General features: G+C 58.5%; 3 protein-coding genes across 7 annotated transcripts in view; 2 read left to right on the plus strand and 1 right to left on the minus strand.

The window, feature by feature from the left end:
- The window catches only part of RBM6 (RNA binding motif protein 6), a 53,672-nt gene extending 44,627 nt beyond the window's left edge, over positions 1-9,045 (minus strand). Inside the window, exons 1-4 of one of the 2 annotated variants that reach the window (XM_042885416.1) lie at positions 8,994-9,045; positions 4,704-4,816; positions 1,401-2,748; positions 501-590 (exon numbers count right to left, since the gene is read on the minus strand). In XM_042885416.1, coding sequence (XP_042741350.1) covers positions 501-590; positions 1,401-2,748; positions 4,704-4,747 — 1,482 coding nt within the window. In that variant the 5' untranslated portion in view covers positions 4,748-4,816; positions 8,994-9,045. The remainder of the gene's footprint in view (positions 1-500; positions 591-1,400; positions 2,749-4,703; positions 4,817-8,993) is intronic. The other variant, XM_042885418.1, reaches the window with a different exon arrangement.
- Positions 9,046-9,462: 417 nt separating this feature from the next.
- MON1A (MON1 homolog A, secretory trafficking associated) lies at positions 9,463-14,209 on the plus strand. The gene is made up of 6 exons (XM_042885460.1): positions 9,463-9,585; positions 10,084-10,225; positions 10,455-10,922; positions 11,142-11,907; positions 12,033-12,180; positions 13,060-14,209. The coding sequence occupies exons 2-6, from the start codon at positions 10,099-10,101 to the stop codon at positions 13,198-13,200; spliced, it is 1,650 nt and encodes a 549-aa protein (XP_042741394.1). The 5' UTR covers positions 9,463-9,585; positions 10,084-10,098; the 3' UTR covers positions 13,201-14,209.
- Positions 14,210-14,726: 517 nt separating this feature from the next.
- On the plus strand, positions 14,727-22,700 carry MST1R (macrophage stimulating 1 receptor). Of its 4 annotated transcripts, none has more exons than XM_042885485.1 (21): positions 14,727-15,005; positions 15,461-16,755; positions 17,740-17,928; positions 18,030-18,155; positions 18,225-18,395; positions 18,531-18,700; positions 18,768-18,945; positions 19,055-19,200; positions 19,311-19,472; positions 19,586-19,682; positions 19,759-19,980; positions 20,055-20,201; positions 20,267-20,423; positions 20,606-20,698; positions 20,777-20,998; positions 21,076-21,156; positions 21,233-21,414; positions 21,489-21,598; positions 21,674-21,839; positions 21,920-22,056; positions 22,133-22,700. In XM_042885485.1, the coding sequence occupies exons 2-21, from the start codon at positions 15,541-15,543 to the stop codon at positions 22,359-22,361; spliced, it is 4,200 nt and encodes a 1,399-aa protein (XP_042741419.1). In that variant the 5' UTR covers positions 14,727-15,005; positions 15,461-15,540; the 3' UTR covers positions 22,362-22,700. The 4 variants fall into 4 exon arrangements, 3 of the variants coding, with proteins under 3 accessions (XP_042741419.1, XP_042741420.1, XP_042741421.1); XM_042885486.1 differs by having other exon boundaries at positions 20,792-20,998; XM_042885487.1 differs by having other exon boundaries at positions 20,858-20,998.
- The last annotated feature ends 129 nt before the right edge of the window (positions 22,701-22,829 follow it).

Raw genomic sequence — 22,829 nt, forward strand, 5'->3', positions numbered from 1 at the left:
TTTGAAAAGATAACTTCTTTCACCTCGTAGCCTAGATGTTTTCTTTTTCCAACTCAAATGAGCAGGAGACATCTTTCCTGCCTTCATGAGATCTCATTTCAGCACTTTCAAGTAACCAAGAAAGAAAAAGTTCACTCAAACACAAATGTCCTCCAGACTCCAAACATAATACCAGAAGTAATAAAAATATTGTCTCTATATAAAGCAATCCTGGAAGGAAGGCATGTTAAAAAGAGTCTGGCGGATGAGGCTTTCGCCCACCAACATCACATATGTGACTGCAAAAAAAAAAATAAATCAGCATTTCCAGGCCCTCAAAAAAGCAGAATAATCAGATAAGAAAATAACACTGCGATCATTTCTATATTGGGATTTTCCTTGGGGAAAATGACAGACTGTCTGAATTACACTCACCAGGCTTGAAAACGCTAAGTTTAGAAACATTGCATAGAAGTTTTGAAAGTCCTGCAGTGAATTCTGGATGAAGAACAACTACTTACATCATCCTTCGTGGCAGTTTCAGGCACTCCTCCTAGCCGGATGAGCTTGCTTGGCTTCACAAATTCCGGGCAGGTCCGGTAATCTTGGTCCTTGAGTTCACACAACCAAAATGTTTTGTTTTGTTTTTTAACAAATCAGACATATTAACTCACAAGTTACACAAACCATAACAAAATAAAGCAAGGTAGGATACTAGGGCTTATAAGCAGCATGGCTCATGTCTCAACCATAACATCGTTTAAGATTCAGAGAGCTCTGCAACATTAGCATAATGAGCTTTGCATGCTTCTCATGCTGTGCAATGAGATCCAGGTCCAGGCACAATATACACAACTCGAATGGACTGAAATACCAAGAGCCCATCCTTGTCCTGATACATCTCCATGTTTTTAAAACATGAAAAGCAAAAAAAAAAAACCACCTCTGCCTGCTTTCCAAAAGTAGGAGATGAATTCAATAGTAGCTGTTAATTCAGTAGTCATCATTAACTCAGATTAACTACTTGATTCTGAAGGCAAACAGCTGCACTGTTCTACGTCCACCTGTCCCAGCATCTTGTCTCTGCAGCTCCCACAGGCAGATGCCCAGGAGAAAATAAGGTATTCCACAGAATACTTCTCTCATAACTCCCTCTCTCTGGGCATTTTCAAGCTGGGGACTTTCTGAACCAGATCTACTTGCACACATGTAACAATTCTCAATTGATAAACCGCATTTCTCTTAAGAAAGTATTTCTAAGACAGAAAGCAAACCCACTAAAATGGCTCGGAGGAAGAGGCTCAGCTCAGAGGCCAGTGAGTTAGGTCAGAAACGATGTTGTACACAGAGTCCCACCCAGCTCCTTCCACCCACTGGACAACCCGTGTTCAAGGAAAACATCCATTGACAAAGCCACCTACCTGAAGGCTCTTATAGGGCCTAGAGTCTTTGCTGGGCTTTCCTTCTGAAAATGACTTGCCATGTTCATAGTCAAACAACTGACACGCAGGCAGCCGGTGATCCACATCACGATACTCGATGTTTCGGTAGTCCGTATCTTGCCTTCCAAGGAAATCCAGGTCATCTTCACCCTTTAACCCAAGATCAGAATTGGATCTTTGCTGCTCCCCCCCCGAAAGCTGCTGCTGCTGCTGCTGTTGCTGCTTGTTAGCAAAGGTCTGAGGTTGCTCCTCTTGGTCCTGAAGAGCAGGAAGAGGTCCACGGCTATTTTGGAAATTGTGTGAAGCGCTGTCTTTGAGACCCAATCCAAGGGATTCCTCTTCTCTGGCTGGTGCTTCCGAGTGTTGAAATTCACCTTTCTGACTACCAAAAGGAGTTCTTTCCAGACCAACGGCAGGCTCCTCTCTCTTGCTGGTGTTTAAACCAGAGCCCTCTCTTTCCGCTAAAGGTATGGTAGATTGGTTGCGTCTAAAATCTACAAGGCTTTGATCCACAGGAGGCATTTCCCTGTCTGAGAAGTCCATAGGAGGAGGCATATCTCTGCTCCTAAAGTCCTGATCAGACCGGGACCTGTGCCTATTTCTGAAATCTGACGACGGTGCATTTCTGTTTCGGAAGTCCAAATCAGAGGTGCCCACACCTCTGAAGTCCAAATCGGGTACATCCCTATTTCTGAAGTCTGAATAGGAATGGTCTCTGCCCCTGTAGTCTAACTGGGGCACATCCCTGGCCCTGAAGTCTGAATGAGATCCATCTCGACCTCTGAAGTCCAGATCAAAAGATCCCCTTCCCCTGAAGTCAGACGGAGGCTCGTCTCTCCCCCTATAGTCCACGCTATGAGCTTCCCTGTCCCTGTAGTTCATACGGAACGTCTCCCTGTTCCTGTAGTCCACTGGAGGAACGTCCCCACCCCTGAAGTCCATAGGTGGCCCTTCTCTCTCCCGAAAGTCTCCGGGGTACACGTCCCTGCCCCTGTACTCAGAAGGGGGTAGCTCCCTGCCTCTGAAATCCAGCTGAGACTCATCTCTGCTCTGAAAGTCAGACGGTGGGAAGTCTCTGCCCCTGAAATCGTGGTGCCCCTCCCCACCTCTGAAGTCACTACGTGGTCCATCTCTAGCTCCAAAGCTGAAAGAAGGTTCCTCTCTGTTGGCAAACTGAGGATTGAGGAGGCCTGCGAGTGCCTGGATATCAAAAGGAAGTGATTCTCTGCCAGAGAAGTTGCCAGAGTGTCTTTCTTGAGCAAGACTATCAAGGGAAGGAGGATAGTCCCTGTTCCACCCGGGAGCAAACCTTTCTTCTTGGCTCCCACTGTAGAAATAAAGACAGTATTATTCATAACGTGCTTAGAGTCTGAAATCTATATAGCAGCACATTCTTCTCTAAACTTTTTATAGAGTGATGTAACAGTCTAAGATCCGCAGAAGATATTGATGTTTGGCAGTATAAGATGAGGCAGCATACGACAGATGTGAGAAAGTAAACTTGGGTGCTCCCATTTCAGCACAATTTCCAGAAGCACTCAACAGGGAATACCTGCAATATTAATGGGTTAATGATGGTAGCAATCCACATAGTCCTGCACTACACACAGCTCTGCAGCTGTGTTCAAGGTTCCACCAGCTGGTGTGTTTGTTTAGGAGCACCACCACCAGCACATGCCTGGGAGGAACAACTTGAGCTTAAGTTCTCCAGGCAATATTATGAACAGCTAACGTACCACACTGTCACGAGGCACACAAAAGCAAAGGCTACCAGACATGCTCAAGTAACACGCTACTGAGACTCTTTTTTGCCTCTCGTGCTGGAGACAGCAAAATACTGACAGCTGTCAGTTCAGACTCTGAAGATGCCTCACAGGAGCATGCCCACAATCAGCGTGTGCAATTATCCTGCACTCGTGCTTCGAGACAGGCTGTCCTGCACCAACATTACAGTCACAGAGCCATGAGCTCTCCTGATCCCTCTACACCACCACTCAGGAAGAAGTTTCCTCTGAATACAGGTTTTCAAAACCCAATGTTTGGGGTTTTTTTGTTCTTTCGAGCTACCTGTAGAGCTAAGCTCTACTCCACCACATGAAAAAAAAAAGAACAGTAAATAAACTTAATAGTAAATAATTCTAAAGAAACACCAAATCCCACCCAGATCAGTGGACATTTCCTTTGCAGCTACAGCAAGTCCTTGGAGTTTCATTATAGAATCGCTTATCAACAAAAAGCACATTTGTAATCAAACTGCATACAGATTTACCATGGTGCAAGCCCCTGCTTCACCACCATACATAAGAATTGCTTTGTTCAAGGTTATTTCCCACCCAGCGCAGTAAAAATGCCAATTAAATCCACTGAAGAATCAGCACAGCAGCACTACTAACAGGGCCACGGATTATGACCACTCTCCCAGCAACACCATCAAGACAGGACATTGTTTTTTGCAGTTCACGTGATCAGTTTTCTCCACCCATTACAGCTGGACAATTATTTGAAATATCCTCGCTACAGAAACCTGTGGTGTGTCATAGGAAGCACATTTATCATGCTGATATTCAAGTAACTGAGGTGGACATGGGAGCAAAGGATGAAAGAATTACATAGAGTGGAGGGAAGCCCTAACTCTGTGTGTCTCCACTTTACTTTTTCTGTCCAGATCCCCATTGCAAACAGAGGATCCAGTAACAAGCAAAGAAATATGAGCTAAAAAACATCACATGCTGCAGGTCAGAGACACATGAATCTTCCCAACACCTCCAGTGATATTCAGAAACATCTTGTGCAGGAGCACAGCCAAGCACACGGGGATATTCTGGTCTACCTCATCTCATGGAAGAGATTAAAGTGAAGTTTACACAAAATCCCGGGTGCAATTAAACTGACTGCATTTCTGAAGTTAGGGAAAGAAGTGCAGCTGAAGAGAATCAGCATCACACTATTAGGCATTTCTCCTCTGGGTCTTAAGAGTGGCTATTCACACAGCACAGCACCACCTCAGCTTACAACACCTAAATGAAACATCACTAGAAAAGGTGCTGTAGGGAAGGAGCAGAAACACTCAAAGCAACTGCCAATAAAAAAGAAAGAGCAAAGCTTCATAAAAATGCAGAAAGCTACACGGAGCTTAACTTGCCTCTTAGCTCCACAAGGACCTCCCAGCTTTGACCAAAACTGCCCTCTCACAGGAGGATGTGCGCAATGGAACCAGCCAGTTCCCACTGCTCAGTGTCATTAAATGCACGACAGAAACAAGCTGTACGCTGCCATGCTTACCGAAATGATCCCATCCTGTTGCCTTGTCGATGGTCTCCCCACATGTTTCCCTTGTCTGGGAGGTTTCCAGAAACAGGCAATTCACCGTAAGAACACCAACTCAGCACAACCTGCTGGATAAATAACATAACAGTAAGCCATGGGCAATGAAAACGCAGCATGGGAGAAAAGCACCACCAGGCACGGAAGGCACGTGGGGACATGTGAGACCCATAACTGCCCACGGTGCCTTTCAGGCACGAGTTCATTTAATTGTCATGGTTCTGTATGTTCAAAATTACAAGCTTCAAATGACTTCTGAAACAAAACTGTCAATATGGGCGGGCAAACAATGTGGTATTTGCTCTTGATTAACATAAAGCTTTTCAACATACTGTGCTGTCTAACACTGTTCAGAGTGACTGGAAATGTGAGAACACCACAATCTATAAACAGCAAGGACCAATCCTGAACAACAGTTTGCAATTAATGTTTAATCCAAACTATTTCTGCCAAAAGCTCTTTGCTGCTCAAGGAAACTATCGCCGCAATTGGTCTGCTAGGCTTACTTTGCCCTCAGAAAGTATCTAGATAACAGAGTATGCTTTGCCAATAAATCATTACAGGCTCTGCTCTCCAGCACTGCCCTAATCAAGCCGAGTGATGGGAAAGGCACATGCCTCAACAGAGAGCTAAAAATCTCATCCACTTCTTCCCATCTGTAGCAAAGGTGAGGACTTCCTGGCAACTGCCAAAGCCAGGCCTTCAAGCAGGAAGGACACCCAGCTGCAGCAGAGCACAGCGCAGAATGATGCTGTTCACGCACTGATGCTCTCAGATCTGCTCCAGCTAATCCAGCTGCTGTGGTTTAGGAGCTTATCTCACACACCAATCAGTTTGAAACTTGTTTCCTCTCTACCTGAGTAAAGGGTGGATTTATATCAGCGCCTGTCCGGTTCTGAATTCTACTTACAGACCAGACATCTCCACCTCGCCCAGCCGAGAGTGGTTTCCATCACCAAGCCAGCCACGTGGAGCAGGCTGTGCCCAAACACCAAGGTGAGGAGACCTGGGGCTCACGTGCTTCTACAAACGAGTTCTAAAGCAAACTAACCCAACTGCAGCAGTTTGGTGGAACAGATGGCATGGACAGTCACCGCCAGGCCCGGCTAGAGCAGTAAATCTCAAAGGGAAGCACATGACCTCCTGTTTCTGCTTGCTTCCAAAGCTCAGCGTTTCCCTCCATGCAGCAGGTCAAAGGCACAGCAGGTGAGCTCTGAGGTGCAGAGCGGTTGCAGGTGGGTATGCACAGCACCACCTCCACACAGCAGCCTCAGGTCAAGGTGTGACAAAGCCCCTCTCCATGACCGCCGTGTGGATCTTCAGTCACATCGCTGCTGCAGAAGCAGGCCACGAAAGCCTCAGTCCCTTTGTGTTTCACATGGCTCTTGCTGTGAAAAGCATCACCCTCCTCCCAGGATTTCCTCCATAAGCTCTACCATCTTTTCTTTAACAGGGATGAATTGCAAGGAAATGGATTCCTTCCACTGAGAGGACAGGCAAGGGGAGATGGCTGTGGCACTCCCTGCTATGGTGGCTGCCAGCAGCCAGCCCTCCCGTCTGTGATCTTTAGCAGCCTCTAGACCTGGAGTTTCTTGTTCTTTCCTTTCAGAAGAAAGGGAAGGAACTGTTTAGATGTAATATTCAAATTATTAGATGAGGAAACAATGGCATTGGACCGAGATCAGAGCCAGCATAGACCAAGCAAGCCATGCAGCAGCATCCACAGTCACGAGGTCTTGGTTCAACGACACGGGCAGCAACACTGGCTCAAACCATCCCCTGTTCAGCCTCACACAACATGCTGTCTCCGCTCTGCCTTTGGCAACAGGCACCGTGTTGGCTGTGCCAGCTTGTGCTTTCCTGGGTTTGCACCCAGGATAACCCTCCAAAGGAGGTATATTTAACCCATGCCATTTCAGCGACCCACTTCATGACGCAGCCTCACAAAACAAAGTGACAGCAAACCACAGCACAAGGACAGAACCTCTGCAGCCCTCCATCAACACCGAAGTCTCTCTGATGCAACTGCTACAAAAGATGCAGTGAGGCACTCCCAGGACCCCCAGTCCTATTGCACCAGGTGACTGCCAGCTCAGCTCCTGCCTCTCTGCTCACAACCCCTCACTGCCTGGCATTACTTACAGAGGTGATGCAACCAGGCCCAGAGCAGGCAAAAGGAAATCAAGGCAGATCTGCTGACAAAAGCACATTTTTGGTAGAGCCACGAGCAGCAGCACAGCGGGAGGCTCCTAACCCTCTCATTCCATGGTGCAGGCAGATGGGTCAGAGTGAGTGAGGCTGTTTGCCAAAGATGCACTAACGGAGCCTGTGGAGGGGGTCTGGCCAACAGGAAAGCATAGCAAAAATCCACCCTTGAGTGCTAGGATGGGAATAAAGGACGCTTTAAAACAACAACAGCACAGCCACAGAATGCACAGTGTGGTCCAAGGAGCCCAGATTTACAGCTCTTTGAAAATGATGATTAGCTGTTATAATTATACTGAGGATTCAGGATGGCTGATGCACATCCTAAGAGTATGTATTGTACTTCCCTCATCCCCTCCAGCCAGTTCTGCTTCCTGCTGGCAGAGACCCCAGAGAAGGCACAAAGGTGCACCCTAATTATAGAATCTCAGAATGGCCTGGGTTGCAAAGGAGCACAGTGCTCATCCAGTTCCAACCCCCTGCTGTGTGCAGGTCGCCAACCAGCAGCCCAGGCTGCCCACAGCCACATCCAGCCTGGCCTTGAATGCCTGCAGGGATGGGGCATCCACAGCCTCGTTGGGCAACCTGTGCCAGTGCCTCCCCACTATCAAGAAAGCTCCTCTGTGGCTGCAGCTCCTCTGGCAGTTGGGGGTCCCACAGCCCTCCCAGCAGTCAGGGGACAATCCAAGAGGGCTCAGTGTGCCCTGGCCATCACACCCACGGTCTTCCTGATGCAGAATCCAACTCTTTCAATGCGCCCCAAACAGCCTGGCAAACACTGCTGCTGATTTGGGGATGATCTGGTTCTGCTTTCCCAACCGAACATGCCAAGCCTGGCAGCAGACCCTGTTCTTTCAGATCTCTGACATCACAGTACAATAAAATAATGGTGCTGTACATCAGAGCCAGGTAGCCAAGCTACACTAAGCAGCCATTTTCCAGGAAAAAAAAGGTTTCCGCCAAGGGAAAGCAACAGGAGAGCCAGCACTGCCCAGAGCACCTCCCAGCCTGCACCCCTTGTGGCACGCTGGGGTAGAAGGGCAGCTGGCGATGGAGCAGGCAATATGAAAGCTTGGAGAGATGCAATTTTGAGAAAAGCACCCTGATACTTCCAACGTCTCCCCAGACTTTGCCAAGGCTGCCAACCTTGGTATTTATAGACAACGAAGAAACCAAATATGCACAGGGCTACGCTCAGCAAACAGAGAAAGTAATCTGCTATGGAACAACATTGCAGCCAATCAAGTTTGAGTAAGGCTAAGGAAAGGGAAAAACCTCTGTGAAACTCCAGTGTTATGGGAGGTATAAATGAAAACATGTCCCCACACTACAGGAACTGAAAGCAGCCAAGGAATCTTGTTGCTTCACTTTTAGAACTGAAGGTCTCCAACCTACAAGGTAAAAATAACAAAACCACATCCCCGAAGAGTGGAAGGGAAGGGAGAGAAATCCAAGTTACGTCTGTCAGACAACATATTGGAGCTTTTCACTGTGAAACAAAACGGCGTAGACTCTTTCGTTCTACCGTGCTTCAAAAAGCATGTATTAGAAACAACGGGGTGAACTTCCAGCCCCTCCCACCACACTCCTGCCCTCCTTAGGCCCGAAGGGCTTCACGCAGGGAGCTCGGTAGCAGCTGGAGGCCCCTCCCGGCACCCCACCGGGGCACGGACGCGGGTTCTCTCCTCAGCAGCACTTCGAGAAGGAAACCCGGCGGGTCCCGACGCACCAGCGGCTGCGAGACGTTCACAACGGAACGCAGGGCCTCGGAAGCCCCACTGACACGCGGGAACTCCGCCGAGCCCGACGCGGCCGAGCGGCTCACCGAGAGCCCCGTCTCCCGAGGACGCGGCCGGGCACCCCGGAAACGGCCCCGCTCCGCCGTTCCGGGCGGCTCCACGGCAGCGCCCGCGGCCCTCCCCACGCAAAGCCGCAACCCGTTCCGCCGCTCCCCGGCCGTCCCCCACCGCCCCCGTCTCCCTTCTGCCGCCGCCTACCCCCCGCAGGGCCGGGCCGAACCCGCGGGGCGGCACCGCCCCTCACCTGCACACCGCCGCGCCAGGCCCAGCGCTCCGTTGACGGGAACCGGAACTTCCGGTGCCCCCCCATGTTCCGGGCCCGCCGAGCGGCACTCTGGGAAACGGAGTCCAAAGGCCGCACTACCGCTCCCGGCATGCCCGCGCCACAGACGGAGGGGGGCAGCGGGGCGGTGCGGAGCGGGGACTGCCGGGAAATGTAGTCCCGCCATAGAGGTAACGAGCGCGGGGTTCGTGCGTGCGGACTACGGACCCCAGAGCTCCGCGGGGCGGAGGGGCTGGGGCCGGTCCGGGGGGCGGGGAAGCGGCCGGAGGGCCCGGGCCCGGCCGGAGCCGGCGGGGAGGAGCGGAGCGGGGAGGGACGGGCTCCGCGATGTCTTCGGCCGAGGGGCGGGCCGGGACAGGGGCAGGGGCAGGGGCAGGGGCAGGCCGGGGAGCAGCAGCTCGCCGTGCCCGCGCCTCCCGCTGCGCTTAGGCCGCGCCGTGACGGGAGGAGGCGCGAAGGTCGCTGGGCGCCGCGCTGCGTCCTTCGGCCGTCCCGTGTCGCGGCTTCCCGTTCTGCTTTCCGTTGTGCTGAGCTGCCGAGCTCCTGTGTGCATGTGAGTACGTGTGCGACTGTGTACGTGTACGCATATGTACGTATGTACGTATGTGCCCCCTCCCCAGGGCAGCCCCTCAGCGCCCCTAGGCCCGGAGCCGTCCCGTTCCCTCCCTGGACCACAGAGCCACAAACCGCCCTGCGCAGACACTGCTGGGACGGGCCGTGGGCCTGCGCTCTCTCTCCCCCCTCTGTCCACTCGCTGACCCCCTGCCTACCCCCTGTCCTGCGCCTCACCCCCCCCCCAGCCCCCTGCCCGGCAGCTTTTCAGGCGCAGAGGTAATCGGGGCCAAGCCTGGATGAAAGGTGCTGGGGCCTGGAAGGAGCTGGGGCCGCGCGAGGGAGGAAATCCTGCTGGATTAGAGCAGCTTTCTGACGTCTGGCTGAGCTCGGGTGCTGTACTGAGCCAGCAGCGCGGGGACAAGGACGCTGGTACTGCCTCAGCCCAGCGCTAGGGGATAGGGGAATACCGCGGGCTGACATTGTGGGTTCCATGCAGGTCCCGCCCCAAGGAATGGCTGCGGATGTACACAAGAAGAAAGGCTGGGAAGTGCCCAACGGGTCCCTGGCGCCGGGCGATGGGCAGCACGCAGAGCGCTCCGAGAGCCCCACACCAGGGCTGGCACAGGGGACGGAGCCGGGTAAGGAACAGAGCTCAAAGGGTGGCTGAGGGAGGGAAAAGCAATTCCTCATCCTGCATACAGGGCTCTCTAACAGGATCTGCATCTCTGGGTGCCATGGGACACAATAACGAATGCCCCACTATTTCTCAAGGGGAAGGACACCAGATCCCTCCCTGATGCTCTCCGTCCCTTTTGCATCACCCATCTGCTGCACTGGTGCAAGGTAGACACTGATCTTTGTTTCCAGGTGCGGGCCAGGAGGGAGCCATGTTTGTGCACACCCGCTCCTACGAGGACCTGACCAGCCCTGAGGAGGGGGGGACTGTGGTGCGCAGCCCTGAGGAGAGGCGAGGGGAGCCGGCTGAGCCCACGAGCATGGAGCAGATCAGTAAGGACTTCAGCGAGCTGAGCACACAGCTCACGGGCATGGCCCTCGACCTGGAGGAGGAGATGAGACAGAGCCAGGAGGGGAAGCTGGAGCCATCCCCACAGGCCACCCGCCACGACTCGGTGCTGTCAGGAAAGGAGGAGGAGGATGTGACCATGGACACCTGGCGCATGCATCGGAAGCACGTCTTTGTGTTGAGTGAGGCTGGCAAGCCCGTGTATTCCCGCTACGGGTCCGAGGAGGCCCTCTCCAGCACCATGGGGGTCATGATGGCCCTGGTGTCCTTCCTAGAGGCCGAGAAAAATGCCATCCGGTCCATCCATGCAGGTACTGTGCTAGGGGTTGGGACAGGGTGGTGGCACAGCATGCCAGCCCACATCATCCAGGGGTTCACACAGCAGTGCTCAACCCCTGCCACTGTGGGACATGTTAGCTGAACCCAGGGGCAGACTAGTGGCCGGGGGGAGGTGGGAACTTCCCCTTGCAGCCTTGCACACTCAGGCTTACGTCTCTGTCCCCAACCCATGGGGACTCTCTCCCAAGCAGACGGCTACAAGGTGGTCTTTGTGCGGAGGAGCCCGCTGGTGCTGGTGGCTGTGGCACGGACCCGGCAGTCTGAGCAGGAGATCGCCCATGAGCTGCTCTACATCTATTACCAAATCCTGAGCCTGCTCACCTGGACTCAGCTCAACCACATCTTCCAGCAGAAGCAGAACTACGACCTGCGCAGGCTCCTTGCTGGCTCTGAGCGCATCACTGACAACCTGCTGGACCTTATGGCCCACGACCCCAGCTTCCTCATGGGTGCCGTGCGCTGCCTGCCCTTGGCTGCCAGCGTGCGGGATGCCGTCAGCACCAGCCTCCAGCAGGCCAAGGCCAAGAGCTTGGTCTTCTCCATCCTCCTGTCAGGGAACCAGCTGGTTTCTCTTGTGAGGAAGAAGGATCAGTTCCTCCACCCCATCGACCTCCATCTGCTCTTCAACCTCATCAGCTCCTCCTCCTCCTTTCGGGAGGGCGAAGCCTGGACTCCCATTTGCCTCCCTAAGTTCAATTCCAGCGGCTTCTTCCACGCTCACATCTCCTACCTGGAGCAGGAGATGGACCTGTGCCTCCTGTTGGTCTCCACTGACCGCGAGGACTTCTTCACAGTCTCCGACTGCAAGCGGCGCTTCCAGGAGCGGCTGCGGCGGCGAGGAGTGCACCATGCTCTGCAGGAGGCCCTGCGCACCCCCTTCTACAGCGTCGCCCAGGTGGGCATCCCTGACCTGCGGCACTTCATCTACAAGTCCAAGAGCTCTGGGCTCTTCACCAGGTAAGGATGCTGGCAGAATAACAGCTGGGGAACTGTTGGGGCACGGCTGGGGCGTGGGCAAGCCTTCTCCACAAATCCCGTTCTCCAAGAAAGGCAGGGGCTAATGGGGTGCTGTGTTCCTGCAGCCCTGAGATCGAGGCACCCTACGTGCGGGAGGAGGAGAAGGAAAGGCTCTTGGGGCTCTATCAGTACCTCCACAGCCGGGCTCACAACTCATCACGCCCCCTGAAGAACATCTACTTCACAGGCCCACGTGAAAACCTCCTGGCTTGGGTAAGGGCTGTCTTTAGAGTTGGGATGACCCCGACCTCTCTGGTCCTGAGTGGCACAGTGCAGCTCCAGCACTGTGGTAACCAGGATGGCCCTCAGCCTGGCATGCTCCTTTTGGGTGTTCCTGTGCCAGAGAGTGATAGAACAGCTATGTAGGCTACCCTGCTGATCACCGGGGGTCGGAAGGGTTTGGAAGGGACCTCGAGATCGAGCTCAACCCCCCGTCAAAGCAGTACCCTACAATGAGTCACACAGGTTGGCATTCAGATGGGTCTTGAGTAACTCCACAGAAGGAGACTCCTCCACCTCTCTGAGCAGCTTGTTCCAGTGCTCTGTCACCTTACTATAAAGAAGTTCTTCTGCATCTTTGTACTTCATGCACATTCATGCATATGTACATTCATACTTTGAGCTTCATGCATTCAAGTTTTAGGCCATTACTGCTTGTCCTATCACTGAGAAAAGCCTGCTCTCATCCATTTGCCTCCCACCTCCCCTTAGATATTTATAAACACCTATCAGATCCCCATCAGTCTTCTTTTCCCCAGGCTGAACACACGCAGGCCACTCAGTCTTCCCTCATACAGGAGGTGCTCCGGGCCCTTCATCATCTTTGTGGCCCTCTGCTGGACTCCTAGGAGACCCCTGTCTTTTAAACTGGGGAGCCTAGAACTGGACACAGTCTTCTAAATGTGCCATTACCAGGGCGGAGTAGAGAGGCAGGATCACCTCCTTTGACCTGCTTGGACACAGTTTTTAATGTCCCCCAGCTCAGAAGCTCATGTATCCCAAGCCGGCAGCTCACTGTGGACTCACACAGTGCCAGCTCCACGTGGAGATGTGTGGATGCATGGCCAGCATTTACCCTATTTCTTTGCCCAGGTCACCAGCGCCTTCGAGCTCTACATATGCTACAGTCCACTGGGGACCAAGGCAGGTGCCATCAGTGCTGTCAACAAGCTCATGAAGTGGATCCGCAAGGAGGAAGACCGGCTCTTCATCCTCACACCCCAGACGTACTGACAGGCATTGCCCAGGGCGTGGTGCCGCCTGGAGGACCCTGCTGTGCCGGGATGCTCATCTCTCTGAGAAGCCTGGGCTGTGAGCCAGGGGAGAGGGCACAGGGGACCCTGAGGGCATGGGGAAACTGCCCAACCTGGGTGTGAGAGTCAGGGATCGAAGCTGCCCAGGCAATGTGGTGAGCAGGGCTTTCTCTCACCTGCAGGCAGTGCTTCCCTCATCTGGGGGGCTGCTCTTCTTCTGCAGCCCCCCGCTCTGTCCTTTGTGCTGCTGTGTCCACAGAGGGCAGGTGACAATGCCCAGCTAGGGACAGTCTTGGATGAGGCACTGCTGGCACTGCTCCTCTCCCCGCTTTAGGGGAGCTGGGCCCCCCAAGTGCCAGGCAGCTCCTGATGGTCCCGGAGCCAGGCTGGGAGCCAGCAGGTTTGTCCCCTTGGCACCTATGTGTGCCTGGTTCCTTTCCACTGAGGCCACAAGAAGGATGTCCTTGGGGATGCTGAGAAGCAGGGCAGCGGGCTCCTGCCTGCAGGGACACCGAGTAGCCCCAGAGAGACTCGGGGTGCCAGGATGCCACTCGGCGTGCTCGTGGTGCTGGCTCCAAAGCAGCAGCTGTGGTGTGGTCCCCTTCCCCTCCCCCAGAGCCCCAGCTGGCATGGGGCACTGATGTGTCTTCATTGCGTCATGGGGTCCCCTATCGTCCAAAAAGCAGCTCCTCGAGCTGTGCTTGCTGTGCGAGGACCACCTCCTCCCTGCTGTCCCCAGCTGTCCCCAGGCACTGGCTGGGGCTGCGCACCCCGCAGCACAGCGCTGGGCACGGCTCCCGGGGCGTCCCCGTGAAGCACAGCCTGACCCTGTGCGTAGGGATGGGCGTCCGGGAGGGGAAACCCCCGCGGTGACACCGAGGGACTGGCAGGAACCCGGTAGGGCTAACGCAGGGACTCCGCTCCCTTATTTATGCTCCTGCCAGATTGTAGTCGCTTGTCTTTGCTCATAAACATTATCTGGACCCGAATCGAGGCTCGGCACGTTAATGTTGGGTTGGCGGGGGGCATCCGGGGCTCCGCGGACTCCATTTGGGTGACATCTCGGGCGGAGCGGGAGCGGCATAAGGCTCCAGGAGGAGTCGGCTGGGACCAGCTCATGTCGAAACCTCGGGGACGGAGGAAGGAGCGGTTGGGTAAGGCTCGCAGCCAGCAGCATTGCCGGGTTTACGCAACGCAGACAGGCTGAGTCCAATGGCGGCGGGCGCGACCCGTTCCGGGGAGCAAAGTTCCGGGGAGCAAAGTCCCGGCGGATGCGGGCGGGGAGCCGAGCCCTGCCCAGGTGAGTGCCGGGGGAGCGCTCCGAGCGGGTGGCTGCGAGCCGCCCCGAGCGCAGAGCTTTGAGGGTAAATCTGTGCGGTTCACGGGGTCAAAAACATCCCTTTTCTCCCTTCCACGGGGGCGGCGGCGAGCCCGGCACCGCCTGCAGGCAGCCCTCGAGTTTGGGGAGGGAGGGAAGGGGAGGGGGGGGGGGAAGGGAAGCAGCCACGAGGTAAACGACGTGTCCCGGAGAAATAAGTTACACTTGTGGAACGGGGAAACCGATCCGACCCGTCCGCCTGGAAACCAGCCAGCCGTAACCGGGGCCGGGCGAGCTCTCCCCTGCCCGTTGTCACCAAATCCTGCCGCACCGCCCCCGGCACCCGGAGCCCCGCACGGTGCGGGGGTAGGAGCCGCCTCGCCCCGCCCTGACCCGGCACAGCCCCGCTCCGCCCCGGCACGGCTCGGTACGATAGGGCTCGGTACTGCCCGCAGCGCAGCGACCAGGTGAGCGCCCGGCTGGGCACGGCTCGGTACCGAACAGGGCGCGGTTTGGCACGGGACAGCCGCTGGGAGGGACGGGTGGGGACAGCCGGAGCGGGACCGGGCCCGTCGGGGCGGGGTGGTGAGCGGCCGTGGGGCTGCTTGGCGGCTTCCGTGCCGAAGGGTGGCTGAGGGCTCCTCCCAGGTCCCCGAGGTGTCCCTGCAGGGCTGGCGGCCGGTCTCCAGCCCTAATCTGCTGAGCCGGAGGGGCCCTCAATCGGGTCCCCGTCCCCAGGAGGGGCTTGGAGGGGTTGTTCCGGGTGGGATTTGTCACCTTCCATAGGCCTGTGGGAAGGACTTGGGAAGGGAGAGGTGCCACCCGTCCCCACGTTAGCACCTGGCACGCGGCCATGGGGAGCACACAGCACATCTCTCTCCCCAGTGCCGTGGGTAAAGCCCTTCCCCTGTTACTTCTGCAGATGCGATGGTGACCTGTCCTCCCCGAGTCCCGGCCCCTCCTGGTGCTGAGTGCCATTAGTAGACTCGTGCGGGTGGCAGCATGGGGCCACGATGCCCTGCGTGCCTCCTGCTGCTCCTCGCCCCATCCCTGCTGCAGGCCGGCGCCTGGCAGTGCCCCCGCATCCCTTTCAGCTCCACCCGCAACTTCTCAGTGCCCTACACACTGCCCAGCCTCGATGCTGGCAGCCCCGTGCAGAACATCGCCGTCTTCCCCGATCCGGCCACCATCTTCGTGGCTGTCCGCAACCGCATCCTGGTGGTCGATCCCGAGCTGCGCCTCCGCTCCGTCCTCATCACCGGACCCACAGGCAGTGCGCGCTGTGAGATCTGCCGCCTGTGCCCAGCCGCCGTGGATGCCCCGGGGTCCGAGGACGTGGACAACGTGCTGCTGCTGCTGGACCCGGTGGAGCCGTGGCTGTACAGCTGCGGAGCGGCGCGGCGCGGGCTTTGTTACCTGCACCAGCTGCAGGTGCGGGGCGGCGAGGTCACCATCGAATCCACCAGCTGCCTGTACTCGGCCTCGGCCAACAGCCCCGCGTCCTGCCCCGACTGCGTGGCCAGCCCCCTGGGGAGCACCGCCACCGTGGTGGCCGACCGCTACACCGCCTCCTTCTACCTGGGCTCCACCGTCAACAGCAGCGTGGCGGCGCGCTACAGCCCGCGTTCGGTGGCGGTGCGCAGGCTGAAGGGCACGCGGGATGGCTTCGCCGACCCCTTCCATTCACTGACTGTGCTGCCGCGCTACCAGGACATCTACCCCATCCACTACGTGCATTCCTTCACCGACGGGGACCACGTCTACTTGGTGACGGTGCAGCCGGAGTTCCCCGGCTCCTCCGCGTTCCACACGCGCCTGGTGCGGCTCAGCGCCCACGAGCCGGACCTGCGTCGCTACCGCGAGATCGTCCTCGACTGCCGCTACGAGTCCAAGCGGCGGCGGCGGCGCGGGGCCGAGGAAGAGACGGAGCGCGATGTGGCCTACAACGTGCTGCAGGCTGCCCGTGCTGCCCAGCCCGGCGCTCACCTGGCCCGGGACCTCGGCATCGACCGCACCGAGACCGTGCTGTTCGGTGCCTTCGCCGAGAGCCACCCGGAGAGCCGTGAGCCGCAGCACAACTCGGCTGTGTGCGCCTTCCCCCTGCGCCTGCTCAACCAGGCCATCCGAGAGGGCATGGACAAGTGCTGCGGTACCGGCACGCAGACGCTGAAGCGGGGGCTCAGCTTCTTCCAGCCGCAGCAGTATTGTCCGCACAGCGTGAGTCAGTCGGGGCCGCGGGGCCGGGGCTGGGGCCGGGTTGCGCTGGGACGCGGTGGCACCCAGGTGCGGTGAGTCACCGCTGCCACCCACCTCCCCCCCCCGCCACCTTATCGCGGGCTGCTGGCGCCGGGCCGGTGTCACCGTGCTTTGGGGCTATGCTGGTGTGGCAGGCTCTGGCTGTGCTCGCTGCATAGGACCCAGGTGTGCGGTGGGGTTCGAAGCGCCCTACCCTCTATGCTTGCCCGTGGCTGTCCCCAGCACGGCGCTGTATACGGCCTCCCTCCTCGGCTGTTTCTTTGCAGCGGGGACGGGCTCGTGCTCCTCTGCACGGCTGCTCCACCGTCGCCCCGTGTGCCCAGCTGACCGCGGGCGGAAGCGTGCGGAGTCACCGGTCCCACAGCGCCGCAGGGCAGGGACTGCCGCGCTGCGGGGACGGGGCAGGGCAGCTGCTGGCACACATGGCATGAGCGTGCCTGTTCTCAGCCAGGGCGAGGCGCAGCCAGATCTCCCTTTCCTGGCTGCGTGCAGCAAGCAGCTCACCATCACCCTGCATCACGCTGCCGGGAAGGGGACCCCGGCCCCGCGTATCTTGAGGGGATCTGGGGAAAGACTCTAGAGGCACAACAGGGCTTTGTATCCCCCTCTGCCCCAAGCCCTAGTATGTTTTTAGGGCTGGCACTCGAACAGCAGCCCCGCAGTGCCTGAGCTCATAACCACACGCAGATGGGGAGGGAGGGCAGGGCAGGATCTGACGCTGCTCGGGGACGTCCTGGTGGGGGGGCATGGATGCGTCACGCCTCCAACAATCCCTGGTTCTTTGTTGCAGCCTAGAGGGGAGATCAGCACATGCATCTTTGGACTCTCCGGTCCCAAAATATCTCCCATCTCAGAGCCACGATTGCTCCGGTGTTCGCACCCACCCGTAAGGGTGCGGGGAGCTGTGGGGTGTTTTTGAGGTGCCCTCGTTATGCTCGAATGCAGGTGAACCTCTCGGCGCCAGTGACCAACACCAGCTGCTGGGACCAGCCCACCCTGGTGCCCGCTGCCTCTCACAAGGTGGATCTGTTCAACGGACGCCTGTCCGGCATCCTCCTCACCTCCATCTTCGTCACCGTCCTCCAGAATGTCACGGTGGCTCACCTGGGCACGGCACAGGGACGTGTCCTGCAGGTGGGTGCCAGCTGAGGCCAGGCAGGACGCACAGTGCCGAGCAGAGTTGCACGGTGCCCATCGGGTGCCCGGTGTCTCACCTGATGCCTGCCCCACTGCAGATGGTGCTGCAACGCTCCAGCTCTTACGTGGTCGCCTTGGCTAACTTCTCTCTGGGGGAGCCGGCACCGGTGCAGCACGCCGTGGGGCTGCAAGGACACTCGCTGCTCTTTACTGCTGGCACCAAGGTAAGCCGGGCAGTGGGGCAGGGTGTGGGGCTGCAGAGCCCCCCACTCAGCCCCGCTCTGTGTCCCCAGGTGTGGCGTGTGAATGTCACCGGCCCTGGCTGCCGCCACTTCTTAACCTGTGACCGCTGCCTGCGTGCCGAGCGCTTCATGGGCTGCGGCTGGTGTGGGGACGGCTGCAGGCTGCACCACGAGTGTGCCGGCCCCTGGGTGCGGGACAGCTGCCCGCCCGTCCTCACTGATGTAGGTCTGCGCCGGTAGCGGGGGGAGCAGAGAGGGAGGTGGCACGTGGGGTGATGTGCAGTGGGAGCCCTGCCCTGGGCTGGGCGTCATACCCACCGGCGGGGCCCCCCGCGGCCATCACTGCCTGTCCCGCAGTTCCACCCCAGGAGCGCGCCGCTGCGGGGCCAAACGCGAGTGACGCTCTGCGGCATGACCTTCCGTTCCCCGCCGGACCCCACCGCCCACCGCAGCTTCACTGACCCCTACAGGGTGGCGGTGGGAGGGCGAAGCTGCACTGTGCTGCCGGAAGAGAGTGAGAGCTACAGGTGCGGTGCTGGGGGGCGCAGCGGGGACGTCCTTCCTGTCCCACCGCTGAGCCCCGTTACCCTGCAGGCCGCTGCCCACGTTCCGTCGCAAGGACTTTGTGGACGTGCTGGTGTGTGTGCTGGAGCCTGGGGAGCCAGCGGCAGCGGCAGGACCGGCTGATGTGGTGCTCAATGTGACGGAGTCTGCTGGGTCCTCGAGCTTCCGAGTTCAGGGATCCACCGCCCTCAGCGGCTTCATCTTTGTGGTAGTGTCCTCGTGGTGGCAGTGACACCAGCCCCCGGGTGCCTGGAGTTGGGTGCTGGGCTGTGCGGTGTTGGCTCACTGCCTGCCCTGCCATCCTCGATTCTGCCCAGGAACCCCGCATCAGCATCCTGCACCCCAGCTTCGGTCCCCAGGGCGGTGGCACCCTCGTGTCCCTCCGCGGCACCCACCTCTCAGCAGGGAGCAGCTGGCGGGTGACGATCAATGGCTCCGAGTGTCCCCTGAATGGGCAGCCCAGGTACAGGCCAGCCATCGTCTCAGCACTGCAGGGTCTGTTGGCACAGGTGTGGCCGCGGGGATGCCCTCGCAGTCCCACTGTCCCTTCCAGCTCCTGTGCTGTGTCCCCAGCCAGGGCGACGGGGAGATCCGGTGCACAGCTCCTGCTGCCACCAGCCTGGGTGCAGCCCCTGTGGCCCTGTGGATTGATGGCGAGGAGTTCCTGGCTCCACTGCCCTTCGAGTACCGCCCCGACCCCACCGTTTTGGCCATCGTCCCCAACTGCAGCTATGGGTGAGCGCATAGGGATGCAGGGACACCCCTGTCCTCCCCGTGCTGAGGTGCTGGGCACCACAAACACCCTGGGGACCGTGTGTGCCTGGTGCCCTGACCGCGGCCCACTGCAGGGGCTCGATGCTCACCCTCATCGGCACCCACCTGGACTCAGTGTATCGTGCCAAGATCCAATTTGAAGGCGGCGGCGGTGGGAAGACCGAAGTCACGGTGAGCACCAGGGCAGGGAGCTGTCACCCTCATGCTGCGCTCAGCACCGTGCCAGCAGCCTCCTGCTCACCTACAGGAGTGTGAGGGTCCGCAGTCGCCCGACTGGCTGCTGTGCTGCAGCCCGGCCTTCCCCGTCGAGACCAAGCCGGTGCCTGGGAATCTGAGCGTGCTGCTGGATGGGGCTGCTGGCCGCTGGCTGTTCCGCCTGCGCTATTTCCGCCGGCCCCAGATGTTCCCCTTCGGGCAGCAGGGTGAGCGGTACCAACTCAAACCCGGAGATAATGAGGTTAAAGTGAATGTACGTGGCGGAGTGAGGCGTGCTGGGGGGGTAACAGTGGGGCCGGGCGGGCTCAGGGCTGTCTGTCCCGGCAGCAATTGGGGCTGGACTCCGTGGCTGGGTGTATGAACATCACCATGACGGTGGGGGGCCGGAACTGCCACCCCAACGTGCTGAAGAATGAGGTGACGTGCCGCGTGCCTCGTGACGTGGATCTGTCCCCGGCCGGGGCCCCTGTGCAGGTAGGTACCCCCCGGGGCACCCCGACCCCTTTGCTCCTGGCCCTGCTGATCCCCTGCTCCCCCAGATCTGTGTGAACGGCGCCTGCCAGGCACTGGGTTTGGTGCTGTCTGCCTCCTCGCTGGACATGGCCGCCAGCCTGGCCCTGGGCACTGGTGTCACCTTCCTTGTCTGCTGCATCCTGGCTGCTGTGCTGCTCCGCTGGCGCTGGAGGAAGAGGAGGGGTGAGTGCCACTGCTCACCGGGTGCCCCACAGCCATCCCATGTCTCTGGTGCTATACCGTGCCTGCAGTGCCATCCTCTGCCTATGGTTTTACCCTGTGCCCACAGTCCCACCCCACATCCAATGTGCCACTCATTCTCATTTGTCCCAGAGTCACCCCTAGCCATGTTCTCCCACCTGCAGGGACGGAGAACCTGGAGCTGCTGGTGCACTCTGCCCGGAGCGAGCACCCCATCACCATCCAGCACCCCAACGTTGACTACAGAGAAGTGCAGGGTAAGCAGGGCTGGTGGGCATTGGGGTGCCAGGGCCATGCTGCCCCAGCACCTGAAGGCACCTCTCCCTTCCCGGCAGTGCTGCCTGTTGCAGACAGCCCCGGCCTGGCCAGGCCCCATGCACTCTTTGCCGGTGCCGGTGCTGGAGCTGATGCTGCAGGCGGTGGCTCCCCGGTGCCGCTGCTCAGGACCACATCTTGCTGCCTGGAGGACCTGCGGCCAGAGCTGCTGGAGGAGGTGAAGGACATCCTCATCCCCGAGGAGCGGCTCATCACCCACCGCAGCCGCGTCATCGGCAGAGGTGATGATGCACCCCGGGGCACTCAGGCACAGCGTCACCCTCCAGCTCCACATCTCACTGCCACCTGTCCCCCACAGGGCACTTTGGCAGTGTGTACCATGGCACCTACATGGACCCGCTGCTGGGCAACCTGCACTGTGCCGTCAAGTCCCTGCACCGTGAGTGAGCGCCTGTGCCCTGGACCCGCAGCACACAGCCTCGCAGCACACAGCCCCATGGCTCGGCTCCCCACAGGTATCACAGACCTGGAGGAGGTGGAAGAGTTCCTGCGCGAGGGCATCCTGATGAAGAGCTTCCACCACCCGCAGGTGCTCTCGTTGCTGGGTGTCTGCCTGCCCCGCCACGGGCTGCCCCTTGTTGTCCTGCCCTACATGCGCCACGGGGACCTGCGCCACTTCATCCGTGCCCAGGAGAGGGTATGGAGTGCTTTGGGGGGATATGGTGAGTGCTGGGGGCCGAGCTCACCCCGCTCACCACTCCCACCCTGCAGAGCCCCACGGTGAAGGAGCTCATCGGCTTCGGGCTCCAGGTGGCCTTGGGCATGGAGTACTTGGCCCAGAAAAAATTTGTGCACCGGGATCTGGCGGCCAGGAACTGCATGTGAGTGCAGCTGGTTTCGGGGTCCCTCATCCTTAGCACCCCGATGGGGTGCTGGCCCTGACCCTGTGCCCGTAGGCTGGATGAGACGCTGACAGTGAAGGTGGCTGACTTCGGGCTGGCGCGGGATGTGTTTGGCAAGGAGTACTACAGCATCCGGCAGCACCGGCACGCCAAGCTGCCCGTCAAGTGGATGGCGCTGGAGAGCCTACAGACCCAAAAGTTCACTACTAAGTCAGATGTGGTAGGTGGTCCCCCTGTCCCTATCCCCATCCCTTGTCCCCTTCCTTGTCCCCCTGCCCCAGCGTGGCTCTCTGTCCACAGTGGTCCTTTGGGGTGCTCATGTGGGAGCTGCTGACGCGAGGCGCATCGCCGTACCCCGAGGTGGACCCCTATGACATGGCCCGCTATCTGCTGCAGGGTCGGCGCCTGCCACAGCCCCAGCCCTGCCCCGACACGCTGTGAGTGGGGCCGGGGGGCAGCGGGGAGGTGGGATCCCCCCTGGGCAATGCTGGTGCTGACACGTTGTTGGGGCAGGTATGGGGTGATGCTGAGCTGCTGGGCACCCACACCCGAAGAGCGGCCGTCCTTCTCGGGGCTGGTGTGTGAGCTCGAGCGTGTGCTGGCCTCACTGGAGGGTGAGCACTACGTCAACCTGGCCGTCACCTACGTCAACCTGGAGAGCAGCCCTCCTTTCCCCATGGGGCAGCTGCCCGACAGCGAGGATGAGGAAGATGAAGAGGATGAGGACGCGGCTGTGCGCTGATGGGGTGCTCTTCACTGTGGGTGCGCTCCCCCAAGGGGAGCTGTGGGGCACAGCCCAGTGCACCCACCCTATGGGCTGGGTGCTGGGTGCTGTGGATGCTGTCTTGTGCCGCACACTGGGACTGTGCCAAGTCCCATGGGGTTCCCACCACTTGATCCCATGCTGGCAGGGTGCTGTGGGGCTCATCCTGCACCAGTGAGGTGCTGTGGGCCCCGTGTTCAGCCCCAGCACTTGCTGTGGGGAACCCTAACCTGTCTCCAGGGGTTTCAGGGCCTCCCTGGGGAAATTCACCGTTTTGGGGGTTGAATCACTGATAAAAACCAAATGCTATTTTTACCATCTGGTGCTGCGCGCTCTGCCTGTGGTGGGTGCTGGGAACAGGGAAGGGGTCACCCACTGCTCCTGTGCAGCCATGGGAGGGCATCTGCAGACTGGCACTGGCCATCAAGGTGCTCACCCTGCAAGCAC

Source organism: Lagopus leucura, unplaced genomic scaffold, assembly GCF_019238085.1.
Source record: "Lagopus leucura isolate 7727_CA_CO unplaced genomic scaffold, USGS_WTPT01 Super-Scaffold_100050, whole genome shotgun sequence".
In the NCBI taxonomy this organism is placed as follows: domain Eukaryota; kingdom Metazoa; phylum Chordata; class Aves; order Galliformes; family Phasianidae; genus Lagopus; species Lagopus leucura.

Coding starts and splice junctions, on each gene's coding strand:
- MON1A (XM_042885460.1), top strand. CDS start 10,099: ATGGCTGCGGATGTACACAAGAAGAAAGGCTGGGAAGTGCCCAACGGG. Junction 10,226..10,454: donor GGCACAGGGGACGGAGCCGG/GTAAGGAACAGA, acceptor CTTTGTTTCCAG/GTGCGGGCCAGGAGGGAGCC. Junction 12,181..13,059: donor GTGAAAACCTCCTGGCTTGG/GTAAGGGCTGTC, acceptor TTCTTTGCCCAG/GTCACCAGCGCCTTCGAGCT.
- MST1R (XM_042885485.1), top strand. CDS start 15,541: ATGGGGCCACGATGCCCTGCGTGCCTCCTGCTGCTCCTCGCCCCATCC. Junction 18,946..19,054: donor TCAGCGGCTTCATCTTTGTG/GTAGTGTCCTCG, acceptor GATTCTGCCCAG/GAACCCCGCATCAGCATCCT. Junction 19,473..19,585: donor GTCCCCAACTGCAGCTATGG/GTGAGCGCATAG, acceptor GGCCCACTGCAG/GGGCTCGATGCTCACCCTCA.